General features: G+C 43.8%; 1 protein-coding gene across 11 annotated transcripts in view; it reads left to right on the top strand.

Annotated features, from left to right (window-relative positions):
* SYNRG (synergin gamma) overlaps positions 1-16735 on the top strand; it is an 87547-nt gene extending 70812 nt beyond the window's left edge. For 8 of the 11 annotated variants that reach the window (XM_061142736.1, XM_061142730.1, XM_061142740.1 and 5 more), the window contains 3 exons: positions 12683-12793; positions 13154-13189; positions 14264-16735. In XM_061142736.1, coding sequence (XP_060998719.1) covers positions 12683-12793; positions 13154-13189; positions 14264-14395 — 279 coding nt within the window. In that variant the 3' untranslated portion in view covers positions 14396-16735. The remainder of the gene's footprint in view (positions 1-12682; positions 12794-13153; positions 13190-14263) is intronic. The other 3 variants (XM_061142739.1, XM_061142737.1, XM_061142731.1) reach the window with 1 other exon arrangement.
* Positions 16736-17395: the final 660 nt, after the last annotated feature.

Below are 17395 nucleotides of genomic sequence, written 5' to 3'. Positions count from 1 at the left end.
TTTTTAATGTGGTAAATCATTCAGGCCCTTACCACTTCTGACTGCATAGCTGCAGTTACCGGCTCATTTTTTAATCCACAGTCAGTGTGTTCTAGACACCACTATCAGACGGGTCTTGCTAAAATGCTAATCTGATTGTGGCATTTATATCCCATTTGAAATCCTGCAGTGACTCTCCGTGGTCTTCAGGGTCAAGTTTAAACTCCTTAGCTCAGTGTGTAAGGTCTTTTCCATCACTTGGGCTGCCCTGGCCTGTCTTTCTCTGTTAGGTCGCTTTTCCCTCGGGACTCTGCGTCATCTCCCGAGCAGTCATCCCAAGAGGCCTTCAGTCTGCGCTAGATGCCCCCTTCCTGTGTGTCCATGGCACCTTCTGGTCAGGGAGGCACTTCCCACGCTTCTTGGTAATTGTGTCTCCTTATTTCTTGTCCACTAGCTTCTCAGCTCCTTAAGATCAGGACTGTGTCCCTTTTTTCTTCCTGTTGGCTTAACTGAGATGTAGTTGATCTGGGGCTTCCCTGGCACTTCCAGTGCAGTGGACGTGGGTTCAATCCCTTGTCAGGGAACCGAGATCCCGTATGCATAGTTCAGCCAGAAATGAAAAATATAGTTGATTTTACAGTATTGTGTTAGTTTCAGGTATGTAGCATAGTGATTTGTTTTGTTTTTGTTTTTTTTACACTTTATATTCCATTTTAGGTTATTACCCAACATTGGGTATCCTTCCCTGTGCTATACAGTAAATCCTGTCACTTAACTATTTTATGTAGCTCTCAGTGGTTTGTGTCTGTTAGTTTCCTGTTCCTCTGATTTGTCCATCCCCCCTCCCTCTTTCTTCTGGTAACCATAAGTTTGTTTTCTATGTCTTTGGGTCCATTTTGTGTGTACATTCATTCATATTTTTTAGATTCCATATGTAAGTGATATCATATATAAAGTATATGTCCTTATGTAGCGATTAGTGGGACTTCATATCTTTTGTTTTATATTTTTGAACCTTACCTTTATTTTCAAACAAGATAAGCATTTTAAACCTCATTATTTTAATAACTGGTTTAAATTTTTTTAATAAATGGGTAAGGAAAATAAAGGGAAAATGAAGGCAGGAAATGTTAAATAAAGCCAGGGATGAAGTTGTGTGCAAAAATGTGTGCTTTTAAAGTGTTGGCGTTTGCTAGTGGTGAGCTGTACCGTTGACCCTTTCCAGGCACTGATGTACAGAAGACGTGATCAGTTCCGTGACTCACTGTGTTCATAACAGAAAAATAAACCCGCTACTCAGGAAGCGTAACTATTCCTGGTACTCATACCTGAAAGAAACTTCTTTCGTGGATTCTCGTAGAGAGGAAACTAACATCATCTACATTATCTTCAAAAATCATCCTTTCAGTAAAGAAAATAATAGGTTTCATTGAGTAGTTTCTTAGGAAATCTTTCCTTGTAGATCAAATGGCTTAGCTGCAGTAAGTGAAAGTCATTCCAAGTGGGGAGCAAAATAGATGAAATGGTAAAGGAGAAAAAAAAAGTGTGGCAGTCCTTACTGACAGTGGCCTCAAGTCTTTGTTCAGTAAAGAAAATATATAAATCAGTGCGAAATACACCAGCTTCCAGTAAAGTCAGAGCAAAAACATGAAGTGATTCATAAAAGAGGAGGCACAGCTAATCAGTAGACAATAATTCAAGTTAAAACAAGGTGTGTGTTTTTTTACCTCCTAATAAACCCAGTTTGGGATTCAGTTTATTTATTTGAGCCATAAGCATGTTGATGTGGTAAAATTGGACTGCTTCTTAGAGAATTCATTAGGAATTAATTCATTAAGAAATTGGTGCCTGGCACCAGAAAAGGTGTCTGGCAGCACGCTTTCCCTCCCACCTGGGAATGCATTGAGGACAAGGACCAGGACCGCATGTTGGTCATCTGTCTGCTCTGAGCACGTGCCAGGCACTGTGTCAATACCCAGTAAACGCTGAATGAATGAAAAGATTTACACACCTCCAGAGCAGTTGATTAAGTAATTCCACTTTTTGGAAAACTCCCTAAGGTAGAGGGTTCTACATACAAACTCACAAAAAGAAACAGCTCAAATGTACAAGTTGTTCTTTGTAAAAGTGAAAAATTGAAAATAACCTAAAAATCCAAGTCTGGAGAATGTAATTGTGTGAATCTTCATAGTAGGATGTTACATAGCCATTTTTTACAGGATTGCAAAGTTTGAAATAACACAGAACTATTATTACAGTGCTGGAAGGAAATATGCCAGAATGGTAATAGGTTTGTGTGTGGGTCATAAAACCCTGGCGGTTTTTGTTTGTTTTTTTTTTTTTTTTTTTTGCTGTGCTGGGTTATATTTGTGGCACCCAGAATCTTTGATCTTTGTTGCAGCATGCGAGATCCAGTTCCCTGACAGGGATCAAACCCTGGCCCCCTGAATTAGTAGCTCAGAGTCTTAGCCCTTGGACCACCAGGAAGTCCCAACCCTGGCGTTTTAAAAAAGTATTTCCAAACTCCAGTCACAAATGAAGTTGATTGGCTAGTGATGCACGTGGGTGCCCTTGAGGCTGTGAGATGGAGAGGGATGTCATAAAATCCAGTGTGTCTCCTTCGCGCTGTTAGCATCAAAGTTCATCAGAGCCTCTGTATTCAGTCTCACAAAGGTCTCACCTCAACACCCATTTGTTCCATGTTTTTATAACAGCAAGATCTACAGCCACACATTAGGAATATGCGGGTCTGGGTGTCTCCTAATTCACCCATCTTCTGCTCCTAACTCTCTACTCCTGTGGACCATAATAAGTCTAAACATCGTCAGCATCATTAGCCAACATTTACTGAGTGCTTACTGTGTACCAGACCCTATTCATGACTCTTTACATGGATATAATGAATACAGCAGTCTTGAGGGTAGATGATAATATTCTCCCCTGATTAAATGAAGATACTGAAGCACAGAGATATTGATGAGACCTGGACTCAGTTTGAAAGAGTCCTAAGTCTGCTTTTTCAACCACAGTGCTCTCTTGCCTCCTTGAAATGGGCAAATTGGACGGGTGAAAGCAGAAAGGCAAAAGCCTTCTTGTGGAAGATGAGTTGTTCCTTAGCTTCGGGGTTAAAGAGATGAAACACCAGAAGTCTGTCTTGGCAGTGACTAGATGTAAACAGTCAAGTTATTTCCTGTGTACTTTTTCCCCGGTTAATATCTCAGGACTGCAGAGGAGCTTAAAGGAGTACCCCTGCCACTTAGATTTTAAGCTTCTTTGTTTTGATGGCAGTTGGTTTCTTATTGTAAGTGACACTGAAGACCAGACTGCCGTACAAATCTCTCTTCTGGTACTGTTGGAAAAAGGTGGCTGCAATTGCAGGACTTTTTTTTTGTTTTTTTGCTGTGAATTCTTTAAAGAAAGATATCACGAAAGACCAAGTGTGTTAAGCAGGTTCATTATGTATTAGCCCTTTTCCGTTTGGAGCAAAAGATATTTGGGGAGAATCTTAGCCTTGATTACGGCTCTGAGGGAGCTGCTGTCGGGGTGACTTGGAAGCCAGTTTCATCCTTGTACATCTTGCTCATGAGAAAGGCTTGCCTTCAAGATTCTGATTGCCCCTCCTGGGTTTCTTTAATTTTTTTCTTTTTTCCTTCTTTAATAAAATATATACTTAGTAAAATGCAAAAATCTTAGTAAAGTGCAAAAATCTTAGTTGTACCACTCAGTGGTTTTGACAGATGCATGGCACACATAACCCATGCCTGGTCAAGATCCAAGATAGCACATCTTCCCAGAAGCTTTCCTTATGCTCCGTTGTTGTCTTCGCCCCACTCAGAGATAAGCCATGTTCTGATTTTTTACATGAAGGATGAGTTTTGCCCAGACCTATTTGAAGGAGCCATAGAATTTGGTTTTGTGATTTTGTGAATTAGTCACCCACCTAGCCCGGGAGTATTGCCTTCTCACTTACGGTGGCTTTAAATCCCTCCACATGGCGAAAGAGGAGGTGAAGGGGAAGAGTGGCCAGGCATTCATGCCCTCGCCTTCAGACTCCCACTAGGAACATCCGTTTCTAGCATCCATGTCTGGATCTGGATGCGTGAGTGAGTTTACCTGGCTTTATTTTAGGCCCAGGAGGATGGCTGTCTGCCACTAGACAGCACAGAAGTACACGCACATCGTGGCTGTGCTGAGTATGTTTCCACAGTCAGCCGTGCTCTTCCAGTTACAATTGTTTTTTCCACTAGGTTAGCTGTGAAAAGTAATCATTCCCCACTCATATTTCTCCTGACTATATACACTATGTCATTTGCTCTTGATAACTGGTAGGTCTTCGGTCCTTAAAACTTCCCTGAGGGACGTCCCTGGAGGTCCCCGTGCTCTGTGCTTTATTTAATGAGCTGAATCACTACAGCCAGGTTCTTTGGTTCCAATAACACTGATACAGTAGTTACTATTTCTTTTGCACCTAGAACCTGCTGGACATTGTGCTGTATTCCTTCTCATTCAATCCTGGTAATAATCCCATCAAGTCAGCATAATCTCCAGTTTTCCAAGTGCAGAAATGGGAGCTCAGAAAAGATGAAACTTGCCTGAAACTCACAAACCTGGGATTTGAATGTAAATCATTGCCCAAAACCACTTTTCCTCCTGTGTTAGTCCCAGCTTCCAAAGTATTAAAAAATGACTTGTTTCTTCCCACAAAGACTCTATGGGACTCTGCATCAAAAGGAAACTGCATTACTTTTGCCAGGTGAAAAAGTTCTGGGTGCAGTAGTGATGCTTGGGCTAAGGGAAGCAGAGCACAAGTCTCAACCTCCAAATTGCGGCTCCTTGTTATTTCTTTAAGCGGGAAGTTAACGCTAGCAGCAGAGTTTTACATGTCCCTTTCTGTTTAATGCTCCCGTAATCCATGGACTAAAACTCCCTCTTGTGGCGAAAGCGTACTTCTGAGCACTGATATGAAGAAACTTTTCTCAGAGAAAAATCCTCTATTGTAGTGAGGTGATCACTTTTTTTTTTTTTTGGTTGCTGTGGATCTTTGTTGCTGCACGAGGGCTTTTCTCTAGTTGCTGAGAGCGGGGTCTCCGCTCTAGTTGTGGTGCGTGGGCTTCTCAGTATGCTGGCGGAGAAGCCCACCATTCTCGTTGCCGAGCACAGGCTCTGAAACACTCGGGCTTCAGTAGTTGCAGCACGCAGCTTGGTAGTTGTGACACATGGGCTTATTTGCTCTGCAGCATGTGGAGTCTTCCTGGATCAAGGATTGAACCCATGTCCCCTGCACCGGCAGGTGGATTCCTATCCACTGTGCCACCGGGGACGTCTGATGAGTGAATTATTGAGGTTTTATCTCGTGGTTGTGGATTGAAGTTCAGTAGGTTTGTAACCAAGACTTCAGTCCTGGAAAACAAAACAAATCTATTTTGCCGTATGAAATCTATGAGAAGAGACAGGACTGTTAGTCTCCTGACCTCTAGTCAACTGAAAGTCACCCAGTCTCTGTGATTCCACTGTTACCCTCAGTCTAATAAAATTCTTGCCTGCTTCCTTTTAATGTGAAATAAGCAATGAATTTCAGAGTACTTCCTGTTGCTGTGGCATGTCAGGCGAACAGTTAATTTTTTTTAATAATGATAGCATTTTTATCATCTTGCCAATCTGCATAGTGTTTTAGAGACAAAATTGTCATCATGTGTCCACAAGATTATCTTTATTTGACTGAAAGTAGATGTGGTAGACAGGATAACGCCTCCCCACACCCAAGATGTTCATCTTCTAAGCCCTAGAACCTGTGAATGTTTTACCTTAGGTGGTAGAAGGGACTTTGCAGATGTGATTACATTCAGGGTCTTTGAATGGGAAACTTAGCCTGGATTATCTCGGCAGGCCCAGAGGCATGACAAGGGTCCTTATAAGAGGAAGACAAGAGGACTTTCCTGGTGGTCCCCTTCTCCTCCTGCCTTCAGTCTTTCCTAGCATCAGGGTCTTTTCCAATGAGTCAACTCTTTGCATGAGGTGGCCAAAGTATTGGAGCTTCAGCATCAGTCCTTCCAGTGAATACTCATGGTTGATTTTCTTTAGGATTGACTTGTTTGTTCTTGTTGTCCAAGGGACTTGGAAGAGTCTTCTCCAACACCACAGTTTGAAAACATCAATTCTTCGGCACTCAGCCTTCTTTATGATCCAACTCTCACATCCATACATGACCACTGGAAAAACCTTGCTTTGACTATACGGACCTTACTGGCAAAATGGTATCTCTCCATTTTAATATGCTGTCTAGGCTTGTCATGGCTTTTCTTCCATTAACAAGCATCTTTTAATTTCATGGCTGTAAAGCAATGTCACAGTCAAAAGAGAGACTGGCGGATGCTGCACTCTTGGCTTTGCAGGTGGAACGGTGATCCACAGAGTGTGCAGGCAGTCTCTAGACACTGGAAAAGACGAAGATGTGTGTCCTCCCCTAGAATTCCCATAAGAAAGGCAGTCTTGCCAACTCATTTTAGATTTCTGACCTCCAGAACTATAAGAGAATAGATTTATTTCAGTCAGATTAAGTTTGGTGGTAACAAACACCACCACCACCACCACCCTCTCTAGCCGTGTAGAGGAATAGAGCCGTGTAGAGCAACAGAGCTTCATTCCCGGCTCCTGTCCCATCTCCATCCCAGGTTGGAGGGGCTCTATGCCATGTCCTCCTTACGCCAGCATCTGGGCTGAGAGAGCTTCACCGAGTGGAACATCGCTGGTCGCCAGGAGAGGATCAAGGGAACAGGACAAATAGCACATTGGTCTTAAAGACTTCCTTCCAAAAGTGAGCATATTACTTATCCTCAGCCTCTTAACACCATGACAAGTCACACAGCCGTGTCTAATTCAGAGGGACAGAGAAGGAGAATAAGGCTGTTGGTAAGGAATGCTAATTGCTACCAAACTCTTCTTCCTTAATAGTGATTTTCTTGGATACCGTTTTAGTAGTTTATTATTGGCTAAAGATTCAGGATTATATCAATGTATCCCAGCCTGCCTCTGGGACTTGTCAGTGCATACAGGTCAAGTATAATATCGCTGGTTTTTAATCTTTGCTAAATACACGACACACTTGCCAATTAAAGTAGGTGACACGCAATTCAAGGTGGCCTGTAGAGGGCATGCCTCCTTCTAGAATTAGGGCTTTTGATTGCTGTCACACTGTTACTGCGGACTACAGTAATCCCCTTGCTAACAGATGTGTATTTATAAAGGTTAATTTTGTCATTTGAAAGATTAATTTGACTACAAAGTAATTTATGCAGAGCCTTATGATTTTCGCTGGAGTTTACAATATGACCTTTTCATTTGCTTCTTTTATTCCTTTGGTAAACATATATTAAAGGGCTTTTATTAACTTTTTTTTTTCAGGATTTAGTTTCCTTGGGTTCTAATTATTTCTCAAACAGGCCTTCTTCAGTAACATGATAAATGTCTATAATGTAGATTACAGACATGCTACTGTGTTTTCAACCAGTTCAAAGAGCATGTTAGATTTTATTTATCAAAGTGAATAATTGTGATAATCATTTAGAGTATTCGATCCTTTCCAACGCCCTTTTTATGTATCTGTGAGGATCCTTACACCAGTGGAAGGAGAGAGGGAGGGCATGTGAAATTGTTGCCATTTTACAAAGGACAGAATTGGACGACAGACAAGGGACAGTGCCACCTGCTTCTCGGTTTGACCAAATAGGTCATGATTGCACTAAGAAAGAAAAAGAGTTATCCTCTGACTTGGCCAAAGTGGAGTAGGTTCATACAGTTGAACCTTCCACCTCCCTTTCTCTTCTTTGAGAACTGTCTATCATGCTTCCCTCCCTAAGTGTGATCTGAATGGATTTAGCTCAGGTTAGTTTGAGATGTTTGTGGAACCTGGCACATTCGAAAGGAATGGGGAACTATCATATATAATCTACACATTTTCCTGGTGAGAGAAGCCCTTTTTTTTCCCCTGGGAAAAAATAATATAGTTATGCAAATACAAAGACAGTATGGTGACTCCTCCGTGGTTCAGCCTAAAGAAACTATGGAACATGTAGCCATTATTTTATCATCAAATTTGCCGTTATCCTGGTCATCTCAGTATTCTTGAAGAAAAACCAAAGCCAACTCGCCAGGCTCCAGATCCGTCACTATCTGGACCACAAGCCCTTGTCTCTCTCTCACTGAAGCCACCCCTTGCGTGATCACTCCGGACTGTTATCAAGCATCCAGCTGCAGAACCTGGGCAGTCTAAACTCAGACGTGTTTCTGAGCCCAGCTTGCTGGCTTAAGACCTTTCTCACTCTTGATTTGTTTCTGGTTCTCAAGACAGGACAGATGACCCTTTTACTTTGTTCCTATTGCCTTGCTTCATTCTCACTTCCTTTCCCATGTGACAAAGCATGTTCCTTAGCATTTGAGATTATTCCTGTCTGTCCAAGGACAATCAACTGTCCTGGTTTGCTCAGGACCAAGGGATTTCCTCAGAGCTAAGATGGGAACAGTCATTTTTTAGAAGTCATTTATTTATTTTTGGCTGTGCTGGGTCTTCGTTGCAGCGAGTGGGGGCTACTCTCTCTTGTCTGGGTGGCGTCTCTAGTCGCGGAGCACGGGCTCCGCGGGGTGCAGGCCTCAGTAGTTGTGGCACATGGGCCTCATTGCCTTTTGGCCTGTGGGATCTTCCCAGACCAGGAATCGAATCCATGTCCCCCGCGTTGCAGGTGGATTCTTATCCACTGGACCACCAGGAAGTCCATACAATGGGGAGAGTCTTGCACAGACCAGGAAGTTGGTCACCCTAGCCCACCGTTTTCTTACGTGGAAATACTATATGATGGTGCTGCACACGTCTCTTCCCACCCCTGTGTTCAGTGACACTGCACTGGTAGCTCAGAATCAACCGTGGAGGAGTACTTATACCATGGAAATCCACAGATGCTTCAAACCAGGGCTTGACATGTTGATTTTCTAGATTTAAAGTGATACAGAGAAAATATTAATGTAGGTTAAACTTTACAAGTATGCTCTTTGTGTAGCCCTTATGTTGTGAGTAGAACCAAAAGTTGGGTAAAGATTCTGCAGCATTCAAAAACTATTATCTGATTCAGCAAAGAAGTCACTCACGTATTTGACAGACACATGAAGTTCCAAAGTGTGTCTGAGTGGTGACACTCTAGCTCCTGTCCTTCACATCAGAAGTAACATGACCATTTACATCAGAGGTAACACTCTTCCAGGAGAGCAGGCAGAGATTGACTGTTGCTCTAAGAGTTGGGCAAAAACCCAAGAACGCATTTTGTGAGAATAAGATAGTAAGGGGGCGGGCGGGTGGGGGGAAGAACTTCCCTGGCAGTCCAGTGGTTAAGACTCTATTCTTTTACTGTCAGTGCAACTAAGATCCCACGTGCTGTGTGGTGCAGTTAAAAAAAAAAAAAAGATACTATATGAAATTTGCAATAAAAGGATGGTATATTTTATTATTTGTAAAATGTGTGCTACACATTCTTCATATCAGTAGAGTTTATAATAAGCTTACATACGTGTGTGGGTTTGTGTGTATGTATATATTTATGTGCATGCATACCTCTTCCTCTTTGGAAAGACAGTTCTTAATTGAGCAGGGAAGGAGGCAGTTTTGTCCCCAAATTAGCCAGGGATTCTGCTAAACATCCTGTGTGCAGAGGACAGGCCCCGCAGCAAAGATTTAACCAGCTTAAAATGTCAGTAGTGCCAAGTTTAAGAAACTCTGCTCTAGGGCATATATAAGAAATATAAATTAGTTCAGGTATACCTAACTTTTACCCATTAACAATCCAAAATATTGTTTTCTTGATTAGATTTTTATATTGAAATATAATTGATTTATAATATATTGATTTCTGCTGTACAGCAGAGTGGCTCACTTATATATATATATACATTCTTGTTTAATATTCTTTTCCATTATGGTTTCTCATAGGATATTGAATATAGTTCTCTGGGCTGTACAGAAAGACCCTGTTTATCCGTTCTAGGTATAAAAACTTATGTCTGCTAACCTCAGCCTCCCACTCTGTCCCTTCCTCGGTCCCCCCTCTCCTGGCAACCGCCAGACTATTCTGTCTGTGTTTCTGTTTCATAGAGAGGCTCATCTGTGTCATATTTTAGATTCCACATGTAAGTGATATCATATGGTATTTGTCTCTTTCCTTTATGACTTCACTGAGTACAACAGTCTCTAGGTCCATCCATGTTGCTACAGTGGGCATTATTTTGTTCTTTTTTTAGTGTTCTTTTTTATTGCCTTGTATATATGTGCCACATCTTCTTTACCCATTCATCTGTCAGTGGGGGTTTCCATGTCTTGGCTATTCCACATAGCGCTGCTATGAACGTAGGGGTGCATGTATCTTCCAGTTATAGTTTTGTCTGGGTGTAAGGCCAGGAGTGGGATTGCTGGGTCATATGGCAGCTCTCTTTTCAGCTTTTTGAGGAACACCCACACTGTTCTCCATAGTGGCCACACCAGTTTACATTCCTGCCAATGGCGCAGGAAGCTTCACTTCTCTTCACAGTCTCTCCAGCGTTTGTTATTTGTAGACTTTTTAATAATGGGCATTCTGACTGGTGGGAGGTGGGACTTCACTGTGGTTTTGATTTGCATTTATCTAATAACTAGTGATGTTGAGCATCTTTTCATGTGCCTGCTGGCCATCTGTATATCTTGTTTAAAGAAGTGTCTATTTAGGTCCTCTGCCCATTTTTTGATTTGGTTGATTTGTTGTTGAGTTGTGTGAGCTGTTGATATATTTTGGATATTAAGCCCCTGTCAGTCACATTGTTTGCAAATATTTTCTCCCATTCTGGCTTTTTGTTTCATTTTTCTGCTTTGTCTTTTTGGTTGTTTTTGTCTTGTTTTATTATTCAGTGTATTTCATAATTGCAGAATAACTTAGACACAATGAAATGCTCCTATCTTAAATGTATGGTTGGGTCAGGTTTGACAAATGCACATGACCATGTAGCCCACACCCGATCGATACATGGAGTGCTTTGTCACCCGCTGAAGTTCCCTTTGCCCCTTCCCAGTCCTCTGATCTGAGTCCCAAAACAACCATCTATTTTCTATAACTTTCCGTTATCCTAGATTTGCCTGTTCTGGAACCTAATATAAATGAAATTATGCACTATATATGTTCTTACGCCAGCTTCTTTTACATTGCTTGTTGTAAAAATTCATCTGTGTTGTGTGTATCAGTTTGATCCCCTTTTATCATTGTATTTCATTGTATTAATATGCTGTGTTCTTTTAAAATCCATTTTCTTGTTTATCGATACAAGCTGTTTCCAGTTTGGGCTAATATGAATAGAGCTGCTATGAACATTTGTCATACAAGATTTTTGTTAATGTGTTTGCATTTCTCTTAAATAAATAGGAATTAAAAGCTTCATATGATAGATATGTATTATAACTTCTAAGATATTAACAGCTTTAACCTTTAGTCTACACATTCCATATTTCATACTTTTTTTTGGTAAGCAATAAAAATAACGCATATAAAGAGCCTAGCTTCCTACTTAGGATAGGTAGGGGCTTGACTTATTAGCTGTTATTATCTTGGGTTGGCATATGAGGTCGTTCGGGTTTTCCTATAACATTTTATGGAAAAACTCTTAATGAACTTTTTGGCCAGTGCAATATTTACTCTCTCTAGCCGGTAATGTCCATTTCCCTCTTTCTGGAGCGCTAGACCTGTGCATCCATCTGCCTGCTCATGTAGCGTCAGAGCTCCGCTGTCCCGCAGGCAGCTTTGGCTTGGCTTGTCCCAGCCTGGACTCTTCTCCCCCGTCTCCACCCCCAAACTCGTTCTCCTCTCACACGCCTCGTTAGGTTGGATCCTATCAGATGCCCAGTCCTCCAGGCCTGTTGATTCTGTGGCCTTAACAGCTCCCCGTGTGTCCATTTCTCTCCACTGCTGCTCCCTCCGTTCTGACCTTCAGGACCTGTCTCCTGGCTCACTACAGCAGCCTTGGAATGAGACCCAGTCCCCCAGCTCATCGCCTGCACTGCAGCCAGAGGGGTCTGTCCCGAGCGCAGACCGCATCCTGTCAGCATCCAGTGACAACCCTTAAGGCTTTCCAGGATGAAGTCTCAGCCCCTCATATTCCTTTCAAGGCCTTCGTGCTTCAGCTTCCTCTCCTCCCTCTGTCCACAAGCTCGGCTCCCACCCCTAGGTTTCTCCTCCTACCCTCTCTGCTTAGAGGCCTTAGAGGCCCATGCTGCTTATTCTACATAAATACCGCCCCCATCCTGCCCCACCCCTCCCCCAGCAAACCCCCCTCAGGACTCAGCCCCGATGACTGTAAGTTCTCGGACGTGTTCTCTGCCACCCCACTTCTTTCCCCTTGAGTTGGGTCAGTGCCCCAGCCCCTCCACGCTCTGCTCTGGCCCTCGGTTCTTACCCCTAGTCTGGCTCTCATCACACAGTGTTGCCCAATACCCACCTCGCCCCAACCCTGAACTGAGCTCTGAGGGTAGGGACTGTTTTTCACGCATCCTGACATCCCCAGGGAAATGGAATGATCGTGCTGGCGGAGGTAGAGCGCTCACTGAACTTGCTGCTGGACCTGCTGGGAGGCGGGGTCAGAGAGCCGAGCAGAGCAGCGTGGGGAACTGCTGTCTCCTTACCCGTTTGTCTTGTCCTCGCAGCCTGATGAAAATTCACTGGATTTTTCCTCTTGTATGCTCCGGCCTGGGATTAAAAACGCTCAGGAGCTGGCTTGCGGGGTGTGCCTCTTGAACGTGGACTCCAGGAGCCGGGTAAGTCACCGCCTCCCCCCACACCACTTCCAAGGCAGAGCACGTCCCCGACAGGACCCGGGGCACAACCCCACCTGGCCCTGTTCTCCGCGTGGTCTGTGACCAGAGGCGGGGAGCTGATCAGGTCCCGAAGTGGGACCCCAGAAGCAGAGACTTCCTCCCAGGGGCGGTGCGGGGAGCTGTTGCAGGAGTGGATCAGGTCTTGCCTCTCTGTGGAGCGGGCTCGTTTGCCTTCTGCCTGCAGCCCCGTCTGCATGCAAGGTGGCACGGGGGAAAGGGTCGACCTGTAAGGACTTGTCTGCAGGCCAGAGGCCCTGTGCTGGGAATGTTGTTGACCTTATGGTTTCAACATTATTTCAGAAAGAAGAGAAGCCTGCGGAAGAGCGTCCTAAAAAAGTATGAACCACTTACTCGTTACCTTAGTGTCTCCCATCTTAATTTTGAATGTGGAGGGCAAATTCAATGATTCCACTGTCATCCTGAGCTGTTCCAATCACGGATGCTTTGCTGAGTCCTTTCCATTCCCACAGTGTCTGATTCAGTCAACTAACGTGTCCACACGGGTCACTTCCGTCTTGTGTGCATGCTTTGTGGCTCAGTATCGGCTTCTGGTGTGGCGGTTATTTTCCTCTGGGAGGAACAGGGTAACAGAAAGGGCAGCTTCTGGAAGACCAGGTCATCGTGACGCAGGAGGAGGTTAGAGAGCTTTAGCACTTGGCTGTTAGCAGACGGAAACAAATTTGGGGAGCCAGGGAGGTTAGAGTTTTGTTTATTTGTAGACGTTTAGAAAACACCCCAGGTGTAAAGTAATTAGCCTCCAACTAATAAAAATAAATGGAAAAAAAAGAAAAAAAGAAAACACCCCAGGAAGTGGTTGAGGTTAGGCCTGCCTGGCTGTAATTTACCTGCAAGCATTATTCATTTGGAAAGCATTCTTCGGTGTTTGGTATCTTTTTTACAAGACCTGTACCTATTTGGACATTCTAATGATGTCAGTTCGGCTCTCAGCTCCCAGTGACATTAGACCCATTTTAATCTGAGTTTTCTCTATGATAGGGCTATATGAGCCTCCAAGACCGCAGGGATGGCATGTAACAGTCAAATGCCAGCCTCAGGGAAGGGCTTCCTTCTTCACAAAGAGATCAAAATGATCGGCGCTTGGCTATTTTCGTTCCCGTTTCATGACCCCTGCCAACCCCCCACAGCCTGTGTGTGCCTTTTCTAGGAAAGATTTGGCCTCCTTTTGCTGAAACTGGGTTTAACAGTAAAGATTGTTTTTTTATGCCTTTAATTAGCGGCACAAAACTTTTCTCGCTTGAATTCCTGTAGCCACCTGCTCAGCTTTCGTGTGTGTGCCAGTCTGGCCTCAGCCTCTGTGTCCTGGAGCGGGGTCCCTGCCGGCTGCCGGTCAGCGCCCGGGCGTGGAGGGAGCCTCACCACTCCCCCTCCGTGTCTGTTTCTTCCTGGCAGGCGTTCAACTCGGAAACCGACAGCTTCAAGCTGGCGTACGGGGGACACCAGTATCACGCCAGCTGTGCCAACTTCTGGATCAACTGTGTGGAGCCGAAACCTCCCGGCCTGATCCTGCCTGATTTGCTCTGAGAGCGCCTGACAGCGCCTCTGTGACGGACCCAGCTGGGTTGGTTTTTTTCCACCACACCGCCCGGGGTGACCTGGACCAATAAAGGGAATGTGAGTGCTGTGGAGCCCCGCCCCCCCATCAGGAGGAAAGCCTCAAGAGGTGGGGGGAGGGTTGTTCAGCCTCTGTCTTTCCCACAGACGACCTTTGCCCCCAAGTTCCCAGGGCCAGTCTTTGGAATTTCATGCCAAACTGCCCTACCCAAACTGCACGTGGCACTGGAAGTTTGCTAATTTATCTCTAGTTCTCTTAAGATGTTTTAAAATATGGACCACAATTGCCTTTATCTAAGGAATAATTTGCTGCTGCAGCATTGAAACTGTGAAGAATTGACATTTGAAGAAAAATAAATTCTTGCTCTAGGACTGGAGTCAGAAGGATTTTGAGCCAGTGTTTGTGTATCTGGAACACTTTCTGTTCTGTGAAGTAGAATGCATTTAGCCACATTTTGAGTGTTAATATCTAGGATGAATAGAAAGGGAGAAATTGTGATTAAACAGATGTTCTTTTTATAGAAAAATTTCTGCTCTCCAGTGGACAACAAAAATTTCTGCTTCAACCTCCACTGGGTAAGGGTTGATTTACCAACTTTAGTGTCGCGACAGAACCAGTTCTCCACTCTGTTGGTGCATTTGTAAGACTGTCAGCTTTCAAGAAAACTTTCAAAGCACACCTGGGGACTTCGCCGTGGAGAACGTTCATTTGGACCAAGACCTGAATCTTGGTCTATCTGGATGAATATCGTTGCCCTTGGGGGTCTTCACTGAAAGCCTTGTGTCCCTCACACACAGACTGTGAACGTGGTATTTTTTTTCAAACAAGGTTTGGGAAGGCAGCTGAATGAAATCTCTTTGCAAAGGCCTCTGTCCAGATTTCCAAAAACGCCTGCACAGGGACCAGTCCGTTTTTCTGTGAGAGACCTAGAAATTGGACTGTGAGAGACCAGGGTTGGACAATGGAGCTCATGGCCCAGCAAGGAGAAGAGTAAGGTGTGTCTTTGTGGTGGAGGCACGTGACTTAGAAGCAATGGCAGGAAATTGTTCAGAACCAGCACTGAATTTTAGGAGGAAAAGGCTCATGCTGTCTGTTGTGTGGTGTTTTTTTTTTTTTTTTTGCCTCACTGTGTAGCTTGTGGGATCGCAGCTTCCCTACCAGGGATTGAACATGAGTCTTCAGCAGTGAAAGCATGGAGTCCACACCACTGGGTCACCGGGAACTCTGTCATACTCTCTGGTATAGGGAATTTTCTTTGCCGCTTAAACTGAATGCATAAAATCAGGGGGGGGAAAAGTCAAGTAGTAAGGACTGTGTTGTTCCTGGGAAGAACACATCAATCTAGGACACACATTTTGGTTGTGAATTACATGCTTATGAAGCAATTTTGAACCTTGTGTGGTTCACTTTGTGTGGCTTAAGCTGACATAGACTTAGTTTTTGTTTGTAAACTGGAAAAGTTGGTTTTGTCTGTATAATTGCTGCTTCACATAATTAATTAGATCATTTTTCCCGCCACAGGACAAAACTTGGGGCAATTCGATTTTGCTCCATCTTACATCTTTTACTTCCACCCTCCCCAAGAAAGGTAGAGAACGTTTTCATTCCCGAGCTGTTGAGGCTTCTGCTTTGCCTGGCTGCATGCCAGGATGCACAGACAAGTGTTGATGAGGTAAATCTGTTTTTTCTCATCTGTTGCGGATGATACCATCTCCAGCTGCTAATAACCAGAACAGCTGTCTCTGAGTTGTTACCTTTGCCCTCCACAGGGCCAGTGGGTGTTAGTGACGACACAAGTGGGCCGGTTTCTAGTAAACTTTGCCTGGGGCCCCCGGGCTCCACTTCAGCCTGAGCAGCGCCTTGCGTTTCGACATGGCACCAAAATTCAAGCAGCCTTCTCATTGGTCTTATACATTCCATGATAGACCATGGTCACCAAGCTACCTTTGCAACAAGAAACGTCTCCCAGTTTGACAGAATTTCCACGGCAGAGACATTTTTGGAAACGCTGTGTGGACTATTATTCTGTCACAGTGGTCCATATTGATGACAGTGCTCACCTGTTAACTAGATAGGTTTCCATTTCTAGATGTATTCCAGAACGCCTCAGATAAAACTCGTAAGTATAGTTACTGCTGACCTTAGCAAGTACAATAGGTTTAGTCACTTCATGGGAGGTGCCAGAGGAAAAATACAGCAGGCATCAACGAAAAGCCTTTGCTGCAAAGAGTATTCACTACTTTCAGTATCTTGTTTAGTATTCGAAATGCTTTATTAGATCTGCCAATAAAGATGTGGGGAGTGTGGAATACTGTTGTGTTGATTTCCTTTACGCAGGTTTATTAAAATGAGTCAACACTGCATTCAGCTTCACCTCAATGCTTGTTAGCCGAGAGCCCAGTGTCCTTGGAAACAGTAACCAAGGTTACTCACTTCCATACAATGCACTGTGCAGGCCGCTGCTCCTCCTGCTTGAGTGGCAATTAGCAAGCTCTGTTCTGGTGGTGTGTTTTGCCTTTAAATGTCTAAGGCTCACTGTGCGGTTTTTGTCTGGACATGCTTGAGACAGCAGCAGCAGAGGGTGTAGCAGGGTATTATCTATGCTTTGTTTTTCCTGCGGCTCCTGGTTAGCAGTTCATAGAGGTTGCTTATTTTCAATTATCTGAACATATTTGGTGTGCATCTATGTAATTTATTTACAGGTGCCTTCTAATTGCTTTTTATTTAATGACTAGTGTGTTCTTAAGCTTAGAAAAAATGATAGGGCCTTTATAAGGATCACTACAAAAATTCCCCTCACACCTTGGAGGCCACACACCTTCCTTTGTGACTTTTAGCTAATAAACTCTGACATTTAGATTAGAAAGGTGTTAGACTACCTAAGTGTTAAGAATTCTCTGAGCTGCGTCCCAGCATTGGTGTTTGCCAGGATTTCTACAGAGAAATTTTCTTAATTACAAAGAACATCT

Source organism: Dama dama, chromosome 5 (assembly GCF_033118175.1).
Source record: "Dama dama isolate Ldn47 chromosome 5, ASM3311817v1, whole genome shotgun sequence".
NCBI lineage: Eukaryota > Metazoa > Chordata > Mammalia > Artiodactyla > Cervidae > Dama > Dama dama.
The sequence above is the reverse complement of the archived record's forward strand: the minus strand, read 5'-3'. Positions and strand labels throughout refer to the sequence as shown.